Source organism: Talpa europaea (genome assembly GCF_964194135.1).
Source record: "Talpa europaea genome assembly, chromosome: 10".
NCBI classification, from domain to species: Eukaryota; Metazoa; Chordata; class Mammalia; order Eulipotyphla; family Talpidae; genus Talpa; species Talpa europaea.
Window position 1 is genome coordinate 656,852 of NC_140077.1, and position 18,493 is coordinate 675,344.

The window sequence follows — 18,493 nt, forward strand, 5'->3', positions numbered from 1 at the left end:
GGTGGGGGTGGCCCGGGGGCGCCGGCGGTCGCTTGTCTGGGTCCTCCGTGCCAAGCTCCGGCTGGCGACGCCTCGCTGCGGCCCCACTACATCTTCTCGGTCACCTGGGGGAAGCACACCTGGTGAGCGCGCGCCCCGCCCCGCCCCGCCCCGCCCCGCCAGGACGCGCCCCGCAGACGCGTGAAGGTGCTAAGGACGCAAAATGAAATGACCGGCGGCTGCGAACGAGGAGCTGGTGAAAGGGGCGCGCGCAGCTGCACCCACAGAGTGGAGCCCGGGCGGGCGCAGACGGGGTCAGCGGTGACAGGGGTCAGCGGTGTCAGCCTGGACGCGGGGCGCCGCGGGGGCTGGAGAGCGGCGGCCCCTCCCGACTCGGCCGCACGGTGCCGAGCCCACGCCGAGGAGGTGAGAAGGGGTGTCCACAGCCGGGCCTGCGGTGCCCTCGGCTGCGAGTGGGCAGGTGGACAGTGGGGCGGCTGCTCCTGGGGCCCCGCGCGGCCAGGGAGAAGGGCGAGGTGTCGGCCGAGATGCCAGAGAGCAGGCGCAGCGGCCACGCGGAGGCGACACGTGGGCAGGCGGGCACGGGGAGGGCGAGCCGGGCTCAGCCGTGCGCCGGGCCAGGGGCTGGGCAGCGGCGACGGCGCGTGACCTGTGCTCGGCCGGTGAGGTCACACGCAGGTGTGCGCCCTTTATCAGTAAAGATGTTTCCAGAAAAATGGAGAAGCGAAGGCCTGTCCCAGACACGCGAGCGCGGGGAGGAGCTCGTGCCCGCGGCTGCGCCACAGACACGTCACAGGCGTGTGCGGGCGGGAGAAGCGCCACCAGCGGGAAGGCCGTCGACTCACAGAACTGAAGAAAGGTCAAAGGGGTGAAAAGCAGGGATCCCCTGGGGCGCAGGGGTGAAGTGTCAGCACCACGAGGCTTTCAGCAGCCACTGCGGCCTGAGTTCGGTGCCCGGCCGGGGAGCTGCCCACAGGGCGCCACAGCCCGCTCCTGTCCCCCCGGTGGCCCTCAGCCGTGGATTTCAGGGGATCCACCTGTTCTGCGCCCCACTCTGTCTCTGGGGAGTCCTCTCACTCTCCCACCTCTGGCCTGCACCCAGCTCTTGCAGGCATAAATAAATAAAAAATAAATTTTTAAAAAGTGGTAAAAAGCATATAAAGACCTCTCAGTTTTAACCCCCTGGAGAGACAACAGGCGCTCAGAGCGGAGCTCGTAGTGACAGACGTGAAGCAGCTGAAAGCAAAGCCACGGGAGCGAGTCCCAGCCGCCCCGAGCCGCCCGCGGCCCGGCACAATGTCAGGATGCGGCGGGGGCAGGTGCTGGTGACCCCCCGAACGAGCCCCGAGGATCAATTGAAAGCGAAGGTAGCAGATATGTTGCCAGTGCAGGGAAAGTTAGACCGCGGGAGAGCAGAAGCCAAGGAAGGGGCACCAAGAAGCCACGACCCCGCCAGGGAAAGGCGGGCGCAGGCGGAGTGGACGCGCCGGCCACCGCGAGGGGAGACAGGCGCTCTCGCATGGGCTGCGCCGGCCCGGCGTGGGGCGAGCCAGGAGCGGCGCGCGCGACCCTGGAGCCGGGGGTCAGCTGAAAGGACAGAAAGGTTCCGCGGCGCGGAGTCCAGCCCAGGCCGCGGGAGTCTGGATGGGGGGCTGCCGGCGAGGACCGCGGGGCGGGGCGGGGGTCACGCGATGGCGAAGCCGGCCCGCCGAACGACGCAGACCTGGAAGTGGGGGCGCCGCACACAGAGCCCCGAACACACCAAACCGAACTCACACAGAGCCCCCCACTGCTTTGCAGCTCTCGCTTTCCCCGAACATCCCCCAGAGGCCGGTGGGGGACAAGGCTTGGCCCAAAGGGAGGTCAGGGAGCCCCCGCCTGCTTCCCTGGGACATGCTGCATCTCGGCCCCATGTGCACCCCCACCCCACAGAGCTCCCGCTGATGTCGGCCCCTCCTCCACGCGCCCCCCACCAGGACCCCCACACCCGAGCCTGCCCCGTAGGCCCAGCCTGCAGGTGCTGACAGCGCCCGGCCCTGGCGACCGTCTGCGTTCTCCCACCGCCCCCAGACAGACGCCGCCGAATCAAGGTGACCTGGCCCCCAAGTCACCCCAAGCCCGGGGCCTGCCCCGCCACGCCCACCGGCCCAGCCCTCCCCAGTGGTCGGCGCGTCCTGACCAAGGGTGAGGCCGAGGCGTCAGGGCGGGGAGGGTGTGGGTGGGAGGGAGGCGCAGGCCGAGGCCACCGTGGTCCCTCGTGGGGACGACCGCACCCTGGCCCCGGCGCAGCGCGGGGGACACAGCACCTTATGGGGGGCGCCACGAGGCTGCGGCACAGAAGGCGCCGCGTCCGTGCAGGGAGGGGCCGGCCCAGGCCCGAGGGCGCCGAGACGGGCACACGCCCTGTCTGTCCCCCCGCCGGAGCCCCGGGGACACGCCGCGCGCCTGCGGTGCCGGCAGGGGCTCGCTGGGGCCGGGCCGGGCCGCGGTGGGGTCCTGGCCCGGCCCGGCCCGGCCCGCCCTGCCAGGGAGGCTCCCGCCCAGCTGCCGGGGTCTGGGGCCGCGTCCGGCGGGAGGCAGAGCAGCCCGCGCCCGGCCCGCACCCCGCGCGCCTGCCCGCCCCGGGCCTGGCCGGAGCCGCGGGGCGCAGCGGGGGCCGAGGCCGGGGAGGGTCTCGCGCGCGGGCGGCCGAGCAGGGTCCGCGGTCCCGACAGCCGGTTCCCGCGAAGGCGGGGAGGGCGGCCGCGGGCGCACGAGGGGGGCGGGGGGGAAAGACAGACACGCGGGTCCCCGAAGGAGGCCCCAGCGGGGAACCCGGTGACCAGGACCTTGGCCAGACCCGGGCTGCTCGCGCCGCCCAGACGCCCCGCCCCGGCCCCGCCCCCTCACCCCAAGCCCCGCCCCCTATCCCCGCCCCTCGCCCCGGGCTCCTCCCCTCAACCCTAGGACACCCCCCTCGCCCAGGCCCCGCCCCTCACACCGGTCCCGCCCCTCGTCCCAAGCCCCGCCCCTCGCCCCAGACCCCGCCCCTCAACCCTAGGACCCCGCCCCTCGCCCCAGGCCACGCCCCACACCCAGGCCCCGCCCCTCACACCGGTCCCGCCCCTCGCCCCAGGCCCCGCCCCTCGCCCCTCGCCCAGGCCCCGCCCCTCAACCCTAGGGTCCCGCCCTTCACCCCAGGCCCCGCCCCTCACCCCAGGGCCCCGCCCCTCGCCCCCAGGACCCTCCCCGTGCCCCCCCAAATTGAACCTCGCAGGCACCTCCGTCCCCTCGCGGGGTGAGACGCTGCCCAGTGCGTGAGGAGGAGGCGCGGGCGACACCCCAGGACGCCCCCAGCGCCCCGGCCCGAGGACACGAGGGGCCCGGCCGCTGCCCGCTCCTGCCCCGCGCCCTGGCCCCGCCCCGCCCCGGCCCCGCCCCGCACCCTGGCCCCGCCCCGCACCCTGGCCCCGCCCCGCGCCATGGCCCCGCCCCGCGCCATGGCCCCGCCCCGCGCCCTGGCCCCGCCCCGCGCCCAGGCCCGCGGAAGGGGCAGCGCGGGCGTCCTGGCCGCCGCGGCCGCCACGAGGACCGGGCAGGTCACGCCGAGCCGCCGCCCCCAGCTGAACGCGCTCGCGGCCGCGCCCGAGGAGGGGGGCGGCGGCCGGGCCCCACCCAGAGCGCGGGGCTCCGGGGCCCCCCTCGCCCGCCCCGCCTCGCACGGCCGCCGCGGAGGGCGCGTGTCCCCGCAGGGCCGGACCGCTCGGCGCCCCTCGGCCTGCTCCGCCCCGGCCCCCAAGGGCCCCCCCAGCTCGCTCCGGGGCGGGCTGCGCGAGGGCCGGGGCGGCCGGGGCGCCTCTCCGTGGCTTCAGCCCCTCCTGCAGGAGGAAGGTGAGGCGCAGAGCCGCCGGGCGTCCTGGGGATGGGGAGGCTTGGCGCCCGGACCCGCACCAGGACCCCACTGCCGGGGAGAGGTGGGGCCCGGCCGCGGAGGCCCGCAAGGACGGCCCCGCAGGGCCCGCCGGCGCTTCGCGGGGCAGGGGCCGGCCTGGCGGCCTGGCGGGGTGTGGGGTTCTCCCAGCCGGGCCTGGGGCGCAGGTGTGTGCAGCTCCAGACACCCCCCGGGCACATCGCTGGGAGGCTCCATCCTGCAGCTGCGGCCGACCCCAGAGTGACTGTGCGGACGCCCGGCTGGGCCTCGCGGGGCGCCCCACGTGGTCGCCGGGGATGCGGGTCTGGCTCTCCCCAGGCGGCAGGTGCAGTGGGGCGTGGAGGTGCGCTGGGCACGGTGCTGGGCACGGCAGCCCCTGGACACGCCGGCGGGCACAGTCCTCAGGCTGCGAGCCGGCCCTTCCTCCCTGCAGGCCTCGGGCGTGCGCCCGCTGGGCTTTCCCCACGGGCCTAGGGACCCCAGGCCCGGAGCGAGGACTGGGGGCCTCTCCCCGCTCCGGGCCAGTCCTGAACTGTCTGCCACGCCCCACACCCCTAACCTTGCAAACAACGTAAATGAAAACTTACGGCGCCAAACCCCAAGTCCCGAGCTGCTGCCCGCGAGGCCCGCGAGCCGGCGGGAGCTGGAGGCCGGCAGGTGGGCTTGGGGCTGCGCCAGGCGGGGCGGCCGGCTGCCCCAGCCCTCCCGAGCCCAAGGCTGGGCGCCCCCCTCCCCGCCCCCCCACCGGGCCGCAGGCCTCCCCAGCTCCCGCCGGCCAAGGGCCGGGCCCATCGCCGCCGGCCGGGTCTGCAGGCGGCCGCGGCTGGAAGGGCTGCTCCGGGCCGCGGGCGGAGCCAGCGGGGGATACAGGAGGCGGCCCCGGGACCCTCCTCTGGCCCTTGACCCCGGCAACCCCCCGACAGCCGCGGCGCCCACACGCAGCACGTGACGGTCAACTCTAGGCCCCATAAATGAGCGGGTACCCCGCAGGGCCGCGCCTCCGGCCGCGCTCCCGGCCCCCCGGCCCCGGCCCGCGCCCGCCCGGGAGTCCGCGAGCGCCGAGGCCTCTGCGCGCCCCGCGTCCCCGGAGCCGAGCCCGGAGAGGGGCGCCCCGGGAGCCGGCGGGGCGGCCCGGAGAGGCGAGGACGCGGCCTGCAGGGCGTCGCCCGACACCCCGGCCGCCCCCGCCCCCGCCCGCCGCGCAGGCCCGGCCGGACGCCCCGGGCCAGGTGCTCACCGAGGTCCCCGCGCGGCTCCGGGGGGCGCGGGCTCGGCTCCGGCGCCGGCTCCGGCCCGGGAGGCTCCGGCGGCCGCTCGGCCTCGGCCGCGGCGCTGCGGCGGGCGGGGGGCGCGCGTCACCGCGGGCGGGAGCCCCAAACCAGGGCCCTCCCCGCCGCTCCCGGCCGCGCCGGCGCCGCGACCCCGGCCCCGCCTCGCCTGCGCCTTCTCGGCTCATCTTCCCCCGAGCAGGGGTGCGGGCTGGAAGTCGGGGCGCCCCGGAGCCGAAAGCCCGCGGCGGCCGCGGGGGAGGGGCGCGGGCGCGGGCCGGGGGCGCCTCAGCCCCGCCACTCACCGGGCTCCTGGCAGACGCGCGGCGCCCCAGGCCGGCAGGCGGGGCTGGCCGGGGCTCCCGCCGCTGCCGGCCGCGCGCGTGGGGAGGGAGCAGCGTCTGGAGCCTCCTGGGCGCAAATGAAGCCTGCGCGCCGCGGTCACACCCGGGCCGCGGTCGCCGGCCTCCTCCCCGCGCCCCTCTGCAGTCTCCGTGGGGAGAGCACCCCAATACCCACCTCTCGGCTGGCAGGGACAGCTGGTCCAGCCCCTAGCCGGGCTGCAGGCAGAGGCGCAAATACCCTTTCATGGACAGGGCTGCCAGGAAGGCGCCACTCGCGGCACCAGCTCGCAAACCCGCAGACCCCAGAGCTCCGGGCAGGCGAGCAGGCGAGTGGCGAGTAGGTCCTCAGGCGGCCTCCCCGCCCTGCCGGCTGCGAGGGGGCCGGGCGCCTCTCTGACAGCCTCTGCGCTTCTCGGCAACAGAGCAGTGAGGCCTCGCAGTGCTGGATTTGGGGGAGGAGGCCCCCCCCCCCCTCTGCAGACGGTGGCAGCTCAGTGGGCAGGAAGGGGCGCGCACCCCAGGACCACTCTGTTGGGGCCTGGGGGAATCAGTTTGCTACCTGAGGTCGCCGGGCCGGTCACACCGCAGCCCCTGTGCTGAGTGTTCAGCAGGGTGGCACCAGTCCGGTTGTGGGGGGCTGAGGGCAACACTGCGAGGCCCACACAGAACCCCCGTCCCTGCTGCCAAGGCCGGCCGGTCCGTGGTCCTTTCCTTCGATGACAGGGACGACGGCCCCCTGGGGCGCCTCTGCGGGGCGTGCCCACCCCACGCTGCTCCCAGCCCCAGCTCCTACCCCTGCAGCTGCCGGGAGGCCTAGGGCAGACAGAGACAAGCCGGTTGCCAGCAGGGCCCCGTAGCAGCCCCACAGGCTGGAGCTCGACCCCAGAAGTTCATGTCACCTGCCTGGAGGCTGGCAGGCCAAGGTCAAGGTGCTGGCAGGCGAGGACTGCACCCAGGGCGCTTCCAGCGAGGTCTCCAAGGTTCGGATGCTCCTCCCTGCACTTGGGCTGGGAGAGCGCCTGCGGGTCCTTTTCCGAAAAGCAGGAGGGGGTCCCATTAGCCCCGGCTCTGGCTCGGGCCTTCCCGGACACGCCGGCCTCCCCTGACGCAGAGTGCGCTGGCGCGAGCGGCTGGCTCTGGGCAAGGGTGCGGCCTGGCTCCGCCGTGTCAGCCAATGGAGCGAGCAGGTGCCCGTGGGGCAGCGGGAGCCGGGACCTGTCGCCGGCTCAGCCCCTGACCACGGCAAGTCCGCTGCCCCCTAGGGGAGGTGCCCGCCTGGGTGACGCCGCTGCGCTGGGCCTGCACGCTATTTTTTTTTTTAATATTTATTCTATTTATCCACGCATACAAGAGCTGGGGTGCAAGCCAAAGGTGTGGGGGTGAGAGGACTCCCCAGAGACAGAGTGGGGAGCAGGGCAGCTGGAGCCACTGAAATCCACGGCTGAGGGGAGCAGCGGGGAGACAGGAGAGGTCTGCTGCGCCCTGTGGGAATCTCCCTGGCCGGGGATCAAGCTCAGGCTGCCATGGCTGCTGTCGCAGTGTCGCGGTGCTCTGATGTGACCCCTGCGCCCCCAGGGGGGCCCTGGGCCTGGACGCGTCGCTGACCTTGCCCACTTGACTCCATAGAAAGCAGCACCGGCAAGCCCAGGCCTCCCCTCGAGGGAGCAGGGCGCTGCCGGGCCGGGCACCTCTGGGTCCTCTCTGCCCACGGAGGCCTTCCCTGCCCACCAGCTTCTGGCCACACCGGCCCCAGGTTTCAAGTCACTGCCCACCCGGCCCAGCTAGCGCTCCGGGGAGCCATGCCGGGGCCGAGGCAGGCCCCCAGTTCTCGGGGGACGCCGGCCCTGCTGGGAAGGGAAGCTCCCTGCCGCCCCTCCCTGCCGACCGTGCAGGCCGGGCGGCCAGAGCCGTGATCGGGCGCAGAAGCAAACTCTGGCTGTGAGGCTTTGTGGCCTGGCAGGTTCTCTGGGGACCGGAGCATCGACGAGCTGCGGAGAGAGGGGGCCGAGGAGGTCAGTGTAAGAAAGCGGGGTGCCGCCCCAGCAGCTGCCGGGCCCCGTGGGGGTGGACGGGGAGCCCCTGCCCAGGCCCCTGGGGGAGCCCCGGGGCAGATCTGAACTGCCAAGACCGCTGGGCTCCGGGCCGGCGCCGAGGGTCGGGCGCCCGCTGGGATAGAAGCCGTCAGCCTCCCCGCGGGACGGGACCAGCGCGTCTCCCGGGGACACTTGGCCAGCACCCCGGCCCGCCCGGCAGCAGAGCCCGGCTTCGGGGGTGTGGGCGCCGGCGGCGCGGCTCCCACGGGCAAGAGCAAACACTCTTGCAAAAAGCCAGGCCAGAAAAGCTCAGCAAAGAAATGGGAAAAAAAGAATCCGCCTAGATCTACGTCTCCAGCAGCGGCTGCCCCGGCCAGGCGCTCCGCGCGGGCACCAGGCGGGCAGGCGGGGGGCCTGAATCCCGGCGCGGCCCACACCGGGACGCCTCCTGGCGGGGCCCCTGGAAGGGCCGCCCCCCCCCCCCCCGCCGCGTGCCGGCGGACAGCGGGGTACAGACGGGTCTGAAGAAACGAGGCCTGAGAACCTACCAAGCCGGCAACTGAGACAAAGAAAAAGCCTGAACGTGTGGAGGGAGAAAGGGCCGCACCCAGGGGCCGCTCGGGCCCGTGCAGAGGAGCCGCGAGAGGAAGTGGGGAGCGGAGGAAACACGCTTCGCAGACCCAGTGTGGGGCGACACGGCCCAACGCACCTGCTGGGACCGGCCTGCGGGGCCTGGAGGCGGGCCCCGGGAGGACACGGTCACGATGGGATGAGTGACCCGCCAAAGGGACCGCACGGAATCCCGCCCCCCCGCCCCGCGAGGTCACGGGGAAGATGGGCCAGAGGCACCTCGCCAGACCCTGACGCGGGGCTTCTGGCGCCGCAACCTCGAGAAACAGGTAACCCCGTCTACAGGCTGGGCCGCGGCGTCCTGCCCTGGCGGCCAGGCGGGCGGAGCCGGCCGGGAGAAGGCCGCCCGCGGGGCCGCTCGGGCGCGTGTGCCCCAGGATGCCCGGCGCGGCCGGCGCGGGAGGACACGTGGGGACGAGGCAGGTCGAGGACGCACGAGAGAGCGGGAGACCGGGTGGGAAACCCGCCTCCAAAGCCGGCGCAGCCACAGGACGCCGGCCCCACCCGACACCTGCCCCAGCCAGACGCCGGCTCCAGCGCTGCCGGCAACTCACGGCACCGAGTTAAAGGCCACCTCGTCTGTGCTATGAGGGTCTGCTCACCAGGAAGATACGGCATTTACTTATTTATTTATTTTTAAAGATTTATTTATCTATACAAGAGCTGGGGCACAGGCCAGGGGTGTGGGGGGTGAGAGGAGCACCAGAGACAGAGCGGGGAGCAGAACAGGCAGATGGACTGAAACCCACTGCTGAGGGGAGCAGCGGGGAGACGGAGAGGTCTGCTCACCATGGGGGTTGCTCCGCAGCTGGCCGGGATCGAACCGGCACAGCAGAGGCTGGGGACAGCCTCACAGCGCTGCGCTCAACCCGCTGCGCCCCCGGGGAGGTCAAGATACAGCACTTAAAAAGTGAATTAGGGCCTCCCCGGTGGCGCAGGGGTTAAGCACCGCACTATGAGGCTATCAGCAGTCACTGTGGCCCAAGTTCGATCCCTGGCCAGGGAGCTACCCACACGGTGCAGCAGACCCCTCCTGACTCACCCGCTGCTCCCCTCAGCAGTGCATTTCAGTCAATCTGCCTGTTCTGCTCCCCGCTCTGTGTCTGGTGGATCCTCTCACCCCCCCACACCTCTGGCCTGCACCCCAGTTTTCATGCATAAATAAATAAATCTTTTTAAAGAAAAAGTGAATCATGTAATAACATAACCTAAAAGTATGTCAAGTACAACTAAGAAAAGCACAAGAGAACTAGAACAATCCACAACCTTGTGGCAGCAGCTAACACCCCTGCCTGCCGCGGAGACTCAGGATAAACAGGAACAGCGGAGGGGCCAGGAGGCCACCCCCAGCAACCCCCGCCCCCGACCCGCCCCGTGCCGGGGAAGCCGCGCTCCACCACGCCGCCGCCCGGGACCGTGGAGCCCAAGCAGAGCTCGCGCGAAGATCCGGCTAATTCTGCGCAAGTGTGAAAACGTTCCGACTTAAAATCACACGAGTGTGTTCTCTGGCCGAGGTGCGGTGAAGCCAGAAACCGCCACCAAAAGGCGACGAGACAGAGCCAGGTGCTGGCGGCACAGGCTCGGGGCCAGGCTCAGAGAATGCTTGAAAACAAGCCGCGATGAAGACTCGGAGGCCGGCTCTTGTGGGGCCTGCACCCGCCGGGGGGCACCAGGGCAGGGAAAGTGGGGCACGGAGCAGCCCCTGGGGGCTCAGAGTGAACCAAACCTCAGCGGAATAAAGGAGCAGCTGACGCGGGGAGCACAGGCCCGGCCGTGGGGCCCACAGAGCAGAGACCAGCTCAGCCCAGAGCATCCGCCCGCTTGCTCCGAAAACAGCGAGGCCGACCGAAGACCTCGTGCCGCTGCGTTCAAGGATTTTAAATGAAATGGATAAATTCCTGGAAATGCAGAAAATTACTCATTAAAAGAAGATTTTTAGGCGCTGAATCAGGCACAGAATCAGTCCCGAGTAGAACTTCAGCGCAGATGGTTTGTTGGCAGCTCCCGCCAGACAGGCAGCCAAGAAGAGCCAACACCCCTCAGGCCGCGCTGGGCGGGAAAGGGGGGTGACCCATGGCGCTTCCCAGAGCCGAGCCCTGCACTGCGGAGCGTCCAGCATGGAGGGGGCCCAGCCATGCCCTGGCCGCTGCCCAGCCGCCGCCGCCGGCCCCCGGTCCTTGGGGGTTTGCAGGACAGGCCATGAGCCCCGTGAGGATGGAGGGCAGGACGGGCCGACCACCCGCCGAGGCTCACAGGACGCCACACTCGCCGAGCAGCCTTCTCGAGACCCCCAGGCTGAGCGCGTGCCCCGGGGGTGCGGGTGGCACGTCGTGGGGCGCTCCTCAGCCCACACGGGCAGAACTTCCGAGCACGAGGCTTTCCACCCATGAAGTGGGCTGTCTAGAACATCCCCATCATTCTGGAAACCAAAGAGCACATTTCTAGAGAATTCACGCAGCGAGAGAGAAACGGAAGATGAGGGGAGGGGAGCGATCCGCAGGCCCCAGCAAACCTGGGGGCGCCTGTCTGGAGGGGAGCCTGAAAGCAGAAGGACAAAGCAAGCGGAGCCCACATTCTAGAGGACAGAGAGGACGGGCGAGCGGGCAGCTACGGGGAAAGGGAAGCGGAGCGTGGGTGACTCGGCACACAGGGAGCTCCAGGGCCGCCATCGGGGCGCTGGGCCCCGGGGAAGCCAGCAGCCGCTGGCTCGCAGGGGAGGAGGAGCCGGACAACTGGACGCACAGACAGACCCAGGGAGCGGGGAAAGCCGTGAAGAGGCACACCCCAAGGAGAGTGGAGCCGACACGCCCAGGGAGGCCTGGGCAGGGCCGACTTGGGTGGGGGTCGGGGGAACCCCCGCGAGGCGATCCTTGGAGCGGCCCGTCCGTAGCTGTAGGCTGTGCGGGCGCAGCTGACGTGTAGGTTACATCCAATCTCCCAGTTTTTAAAGTGTCCGTGGAGCCTTCCACAGCAGGGGGGGCTCGTGCTGACACCCAGTCCCTCACGGCCTGGTGTTGGTCCCAAGGTCAAGGAGGGGGAGTGGCCTGCTGAGCCCCCAGCCGCTCAAGCCCCCCCACACCATCCCCCCGAGTCCCCCCGCCCCCCGCTGCAGCCACGGGCCGAGCCACCGGGTCCGGGCGTGGCCGGCGGCTGCTGCGATCCCGCGTCCGTGCAGGGCCAGGGCCTCCAAGCACAAGTCACGGCCGTGAGGGGTGTGGAGCCCGAGGGCCAGCGTCCAGGCGGGAGCGGGGCAGGGGGACGCTCCTCCAGGCCTCGCCTCCTTCCCGTTGCCCGTTCCCATCCCCACGCCCGGCTCCTGGGTCCCCAGGACCTGCCCAGACCTCCCGGGGCCCACAGGTGGGGCCCACAGGTGGGGCCCAGCTGGGCAGGGAGCCGGGTTTGAGGGGACTTCTGTGTCCCAGGTCTGGGCGGCCGGCAGGGGCCCGGGGAGCGTGTCAGGGGATCTGGGAGCTGCAGGGGCGCAGGCGGCGGCATCGCGTTTCCACAGGGCAGCAGCCAGGCCCAGGGCAGCAGCCAGGCCCGGGGCAGCAGCCAGGCCCGGGGCAGCAGCCAGGCCCAGGGCAGCAGCCAGGCCCAGGGCAGCAGCCAGGCCCGGGGCAGCAGCCAGGCCCAGGGCAGCAGCCAGGCCCGGGGCAGCAGCCAGGCCCGGGGCAGCAGCCAGGCCCGGGGCAGCAGGGCTGGGGCGCCGCGGAGAGCGTATCCGGGGCAGGGACACCCCTCGGAAGGCGAGTGCCCTGTCAGAGCCGAGACCCGATGAGGCAGGCGCCTCCGGGGTGCAGGCCGGCGGGGTCCCCGCGGGGGGACCCGGGGAGACAGCGACCTGGGGTCAGGGGGCTGGTGACGGGAGCTGCGGCCTCCGCTGGCGGGCTGGGTGGCCAGCAGGGACGGCCAGGGTCAGGCGCTGAGCCCCGGGCCCCGGGTGACTGTCCCCGCTTTCGCGGGGGTTCTGGGCTGGTCCGACCTGCAAGTCCCCCTGGGGCGGGCCGCGGCCACTGCCGCCCCGCGCACGCCCCGCCCCTCAGAGGCCCCGCCCCGAGGCCCCGCCCCGCGCATGCCGCGCCCAGAGGCCCCGCCCAGGGCCCCCTCCCCGCTCTTCGCCCGGCGACCGCGCACGCGCGCTCCGCGACCCCCCCCCATCCCGGCCTCGGTCCCGCGCACGCGCGTCTCGCTCCTCGGGCACCGCCCCCTCCCCGCGCACGCTCCGCACGCGCCGCACGCGCCGCCGCCCCCGCGCAGGCGCAGGTGCAGGCCCCGCCCCGCGCCCCGGGGACGCCGCAGCCCGCGCCGTGCGCCGCGCAGTGAGGCTCGCGCTGACGCCGTCTCTGCCCGGCCCGGCCCGGCCCGACCCGTCTCGGCCCGACCCGTCTCGGCCCGTCTCGCCCGGACCCCGGCCCGCCCCGCCCGGACCCCGGCCCAGCGCGCCCGGCGCCATGTCGCAGAGCGGGACCCCCGGGCTGCAGGAGGAGACCCTGCAGGGTGAGGCGGCCGGGCCGGGCCGGGCCGGGTCGGGCCGGGCCGGGCCGGCGCGGGGAGGTGCGCGGCGCGGCGCGGGGACCGGGCGCGGGGCCAGGGCGGCCCGGCGGCGCCCCAGTGTCCTCGCGGGGTCCCCGCGCCCGCGGCGGGGACTGGCCCGGCCGGGCATCCCGGACTCGGCCGCCGCGGCCCCGGCGGGGGCGCCCACGCGCGTCGCGGGCCCAGGGGGCGGCTGGCCCGGGCGGCCCGCGGGGTCCCGGCGGCGCGGGGCGCCCCCCCGCGCGTCCGTGGCGACACCGCGGCGCGCGTCCGGGGGCGGCGGGCGCCCGGCGCTATAAAAAGCAGCGGCGCGGCGCGCGCCTACGTGCGGCGGGGCACGGGCCGGGCGGGCCGGGCGGGCCGGGCGGGCCGGGCCGGCGCCAGGAACAGCCGCGCGCGGCGCCCTCCCTGGGCCTGACCTCCGCCGGCGGCCGCGCCTCCCGCGCCCCGACCCGCGGGCCCCGACGGGGCGCGGCGCGGGACCTGGTGGGGCCAGGCGGGCACCGCCGGGGCCGGACCCCAGAAGCCCCGCACAGCCCGCTCCGGCCCGCTAGCCCCGGGCGGGGTCCTGCTCGGCCCGCGGCACGCACGGGGCTCGCGTGGGGTGTCCCGACAGCCGGCGGGCGAGCGCGGGGGCCGCGGCGGCCGGGAGGCTGGGGGCGGCGCCCCGCTTGTCTGCCTTCGGGGTTTGCCTCCTGTGGCGCCCCGCCCCGCCCGGCAGGCGGGAGGAGCTGGAGCGGGCGCTGGTCCCCGACGAGCCGGGCAGGCGCGTGACCTGGTGGCTGCGGGCGCGTCCTCCGCTCTCAGGAGGGGGCTGCCGCGGGCGGGCGCCGGTTAATCATCAACCCCCCTGAGGGCCGCCGGGCCGCCGGCCCCCAGGAGGCCTTCCGCGAGCCCAGGCTGCAGGAGCGCCCCGGGGGCTTCTGGGGGCGTGTCCTGGGCTCGGGAGGGGCCCCCTTGGGCCTGGGCTCAGGCGGTGGCCCATGGGACAGTGGACACAGCACCCCCCAGCCTGGTCCTGCTGCGCCGAGAGCACACGGGTGCCAGCGCCCCTGGACCCTCCGCGGTGTCCTGTCTTCACGGGCAGGGTGGGGGGGTTGGTTCTGGTGGGCCCTGCGGGCCAGGGGGAGGGGGCCGTGAGGCCCAGGGCTCTGCCCTCAGGCCGATCTTGGGGGCTGAACCGCGTGTGGAGCTGCCCTGTGGTGGTGAGCTGGTTATTGACGTGGGAGCCCCTCCCCACGCTGGGTACCCGGAAAGGCCCCCAGACTCCACCTGCGTCAGACACGTGCCACCAGGCCCCGTGGCTCACTTGGGTAGACCGAGTCAGACCCAGACACCGAGGAACAGGGACTGAACCTAGAGAAATGAGTGCGGCCCTGCGTGGGGCCCATCTGGTGCTGCTGGGGGACCGGCCGGCAGAGGAGTGGGGCCTCCCCGGCAGCCCTGGACAGGACTGTGAGGTCATGTCCCCCTGTGGGACCCGCCTGCCAGAACCCGGACACACTCAGAGAAGCAGTCGCTGGTGCCCCACACCCCCAGGGAGCTGTGCCCCCGGAGGACGCCTCCCCAGCGGGCTCCCGCGGGGCACCCCAGGCGGGCCTGGCCTGGGGCTTGGGCGGTAGCAGGGCCCAGGCTGGTGCAGGTCGGCTCTGCCTGCAGGGGTGTGGGGGGGAGGGGGCCTGGGCCAAGGTCACTCCCTGAGTCTAGAGGTCTGCGTGGAGAGCGCCCAGGCGGTGAACTTGGGCTCACTCAGCTGCGCGGCCCTGGGGCGTGGGGCGTGGGTCTCACGGGCAGGGCTGGCAGCGCCCCGAGGCTCAGGCCGCTGTCCCCGCAGGCTCCTGGGTGGAGCTGCACTTCAGCAGCAACGGCGGCGCGCCGGCCTCGGTCTCCATCTACAACGGCGACATGGAGAAGATCCTGCTGGACGCCCAGCACGAGTCGGGCAGGAGCAGCTCCAAGAGCTCGCACTGCGACAGGTGGGTGGGGCCCGGCAGCGGGGCGCGCGAGGCGAGGGCAGGGGTGCCCGCCCAGCGGGGAGGGCGCTCACAGGCTGTTGTCCCTTTCTGTCGCCAAGCCCGCCTCGGTCCCAGACCCCGCAGGACACTAGCAGAGCCTTGGAGGCGGACGCCCACAGCCTGGGGGAGAAGAACAGCTCTCAGGTGAGGCACGGCTGGCCCAGGAGCCCTCGCTGTCGGGTGGGAGCAGCGGCTGGGCGCGTCCCTCGCTGGTGTGAACACCCTGGGTGGAGGCACCCCTGGCGCAGGGCATCTCGCCTTTGGGAGGGCCGCTGGCTGGGGCCACCCACGAGCCGGCGGAAGGTGCAGGGAAGGAAGGGGCTCCAGGGAGCCGTGATGGGGCCCTTGCCAGCCACTCATGCCCAGGCCTCCTGTGTGACTGAGCATTAGGTGCTGACTGGGCGGGCAGTGCCCACCCAGCTGTGTTTGGTGGGCCACGGACCCTGTGCAGACCTCAGCGTGACTGCCCCGGGGGGCCGCGACAGCCTGCCTCGCAAGGCCCGTGGTGGCAGGACGGTGGGCCGTGCCCAGAGTTCACTGCAGGGGCGGTCTGCACGGGCGCCCCCTAGCACCACGCAGCTGTCCCAGGATGCCCCTGGTGGGCTAGGGCCTCCACGCGCCACTGGCCTCCTCCCAGACCCGCAGGACCTGGGTAGCCCGTCCTGGAGTATTGCCAAGATGAGAACCGTAGGTGACTTGTAAAGTGCAGCAGCAGCACGGGTGGATATAAGTTCGGGGACCTTTTGCTCCCACGCACACGGGAGCACACTGACCCTCGAGCACCTGGGCTCCGGACGGTCCCCACGGCAGCTGGAGACACGCGCGTCGGGCCCCAGGCCGACTCAGCTGCGCCCACAGGCACGAGCCTCCTGCGCGCAGCTGGTACCGTGTTTTCACAAGTGACGCCCGCGGGAAGGGCCCCCCGCACTGAGGGGTGCGCTCATTTACAGCGCTGGACACTCACCGGGGGAGCATGTATTGGGGGAAAACACGGGGAAGTGGATCTGCGGCGGCCACCCATTGCCCACGGGCCCCGCACCTTCCTCCCGAGCCCACCCGCAACTCGAGGCCCGGCCTCCATGTCACCCCAGCGGCCATTCAAGGTGTTCCCGTGAGGATGCCCCGTGCCCCGCCCTGCCCCGCCCTTGATGTGCCGGCCCTGGCCGCAGGCCTAGCAGGCTGCTCCGAGGGGCAGCGCGCTGACCCGCCTCTCCCCTAGTCCGAGGAAGACTACATCGAGAGGCGGAGAGAGGTCGAGAGCATCCTGAAGAAGAACTCAGACTGGATCTGGGATTGGTCCAGTCGGCCAGAAAACATCCCCCCCAAGTAGGTGGGCCGTGGGGGGGGGGGCCTCTGGGGCGAGGGGGGCGAGGGCTCACCATCCCCTCCCCGCAGGGAGTTCCTCTTCAAGCACCCGAAACGCGCGCCCACGCTCAGCATGAGGAACACCAGCGTGATGAAGAAAGGCGGCATCTTCTCGGCCGAGTTCCTGAAGGTGTTCCTCCCGTCTCTGCTGCTCTCCCACCTGCTGGCCATCGGGCTGGGGTGAGTGGGCCGCCCCCGCGCCCCCGGCGGGCCTCTCCCTCACCCTGGGCCTCTCTGGAGGGCACCACGGGTCCTGAGTGCGGGCGCAGACCTGTGCTGTGGGGCACGAGGGCCCCAAGGCCCGCTGCTGTGCTGGCCGGTCAGCTCCCAGAGCCTGAGCAGGGCCGTCCAGCTGGCCCCTGCCCCCACCCGTGGGTGCTGGTGGTTCTTTTGGGCAGACTGGGTTATCCAAGAGCTTCTGACTTGGCTGGGTTCCGTGTGACTGGAGGACGCATATGGGCCACTGGACACAGAGGGCCTTGGCGTGGCCTCTACTGCCCGGGCCAGCGTGGCTGAGGTTCCCCACGTGTTAGGGGTCTGGGCAGGGGAGGCCACCCTCGGGCCCGAGCATCTGCCCCATCCAGATCTTGTCCTCCCGCCCTCTGGACCTCAGGCTGCCGGGCCCAGACACCACTGTGCGGGTGGACGCTGGGCCGGGGCAGCGGCCGGTGCTCATGCCCGTGCTCTCCTGCAGGATCTACATTGGGAGGCGCCTGACGACCTCCACCAGCACCTTCTGACGCGCGGCGTGCGGCTCTCCCCGCGAGTGGGTCTGGCTCAGCCTGGCCGCGGGAGCCCCGTCTGCACCCCACCCCCCACCCTCCGCACATGCTGTGCTGCTCCCCAGAAGCGCGGGAGCAGCCGCTGATGCTCACTGGCCGTGGCCAGGCTGCGGGGCTGCAAGTACGCCGCTGGCCAGCGCGCCGGGGCCGGCAGCCGACTTCCTTTGGACGGTGCGAGATGACACCTGCGTGCCCTCGACACTGGTCGTCGTGATGTAGCATTTCAACGAAAATGATCAGTAACCTTAGTTCAGTAGAAACACTATTGTTCTGGAAGCTCAGTAGCGCCCAGCTAAGGTGGTGGGAGGGGCTCGGCCCGCACCCTGGCCGGAAGCGCAGGGCCCCAGCGCAGGTCGAGTCCAGGCTCCGGCCCGTCTGCTGCGGACGCGGCCCTGGCCACCCTCAGCCCCTGAGGCCGACCTGGCCTCTGCCCTTGTGTTCAGTTTCACGTGCTCTTGGGGTCCGCTTCATTCTAAGCAAATCTGTGTCTACTTAAAAAAACCTGGAGATAGAAACAAATAAATCTTTGCCAAATCCTGCCAAGACGACTTTCCGTGCAGTTGGAAGCTGCGGGGAGGCCTCCCCAGCCGGTTACACTGTTTGCTGTACTTGAGCCAAGAGCCAAGCCGTTGCTCTTGCTTCCCTTTTCCACTGCAACTTCAGTTGTTTAAAAAAATATGTAACATTTTAACTTAAAAAACCTTTGACCATATTTAGATGTGGCTCCCGGGAGCAGCAGCTCAGAGCACTTTGATCTGAGTCTGCGCAGGTGCACGGGGTCACCTGCCCCGCGGCTATGCCCAAGGCCAGTGTCCTTGGCCAGGCACCCTCTGGGCCCGGGTGGGCTTCCGCACCGCCCAAGGGCACCAGGCCCCTAGGGGCTCAGCAGCCTCGTAGACGGAGCCATGGGTGTGGTGACCAGCTGTGCACTGGACAGACACCAGGGTCCTCCCTAGCTGACCTGTCCCACGTGTGACCTGACACTCACTGTGCCAACTGGGAGGCAGGACCCCCCCAAGGTTTTGTTTAAAATGTCAGTGTCTTTCTATTCTGAGGGCCAGGCCTGGGAAGGCAAATTCTGGCCTGCCCAGAGCTGCCACGCTGGGCCCAGGGCTTCTCCTGACCAAGAGGCTGCGCCACCCAGGCGAGGTGTGGCAGCAAAGCGAGCTGCGGGCCGGGGCAGGAACAGGGTGAAACGGGGCCTCACCGGGCAGGTGGCGGGTGGGCAGGCCTCTGCTGGTGTCACCATTCCAAGCCTGTGTTGGGGGAGACCATCTCTCTGGATCCCGGCGACCACACACAGAGGCTGGGCTGCAGAGCCCGTACCCGGAGGCCCTCGTGGGACCATCTGTCTCCCGCTGGACGATGGGTGTTCTGGGACCCCCAGGGGTGATCTAACACGAGGTGAACAAGCGAGTCGTCGTTGGACGGGCTGACGGCAGCAGCCCAGGAGCAGGTGGAGGAGAGCGGTGGCATCTGGGCACTAAAAGCCGTCACAAACCCTTGGCAGGAGATTTGCAGACCAGAAAATGATGCCATCAAGATGATGTCAAACCAACAAGTGGAAACCAAGGCGGGCAGCCCTCGGGGACCCAGCAGAGCTACGGGGGGAG

At 71.8% G+C, this 18,493-nt stretch overlaps 1 protein-coding gene across 1 annotated transcript; it reads left to right on the plus strand.

The window, feature by feature from the left end:
* The first annotated feature begins 12,598 nt into the window (after nucleotides 1-12,598).
* Nucleotides 12,599-16,913, plus strand: BNIP3 (BCL2 interacting protein 3). Its single transcript, XM_084245162.1, has 6 exons — nucleotides 12,599-12,682; nucleotides 14,553-14,694; nucleotides 14,793-14,877; nucleotides 15,953-16,059; nucleotides 16,129-16,278; nucleotides 16,793-16,913. The coding sequence occupies exons 1-6, from the start codon at nucleotides 12,637-12,639 to the stop codon at nucleotides 16,836-16,838; spliced, it is 576 nt and encodes a 191-aa protein (XP_084101288.1). The 5' UTR covers nucleotides 12,599-12,636; the 3' UTR covers nucleotides 16,839-16,913.
* Nucleotides 16,914-18,493: the final 1,580 nt, after the last annotated feature.

Bases quoted from the DNA above. Each gene is read 5' to 3' on its own strand.
- BNIP3 (XM_084245162.1), top strand. From the start codon at position 12,637: ATGTCGCAGAGCGGGACCCCCGGGCTGCAGGAGGAGACCCTGCAGG. The intron at 16,060-16,128 runs GTAGGTGGGCCG...CCCTCCCCGCAG, and splicing joins CCAGAAAACATCCCCCCCAA to GGAGTTCCTCTTCAAGCACC. The intron at 16,279-16,792 runs GTGAGTGGGCCG...GCTCTCCTGCAG, and splicing joins CTGCTGGCCATCGGGCTGGG to GATCTACATTGGGAGGCGCC.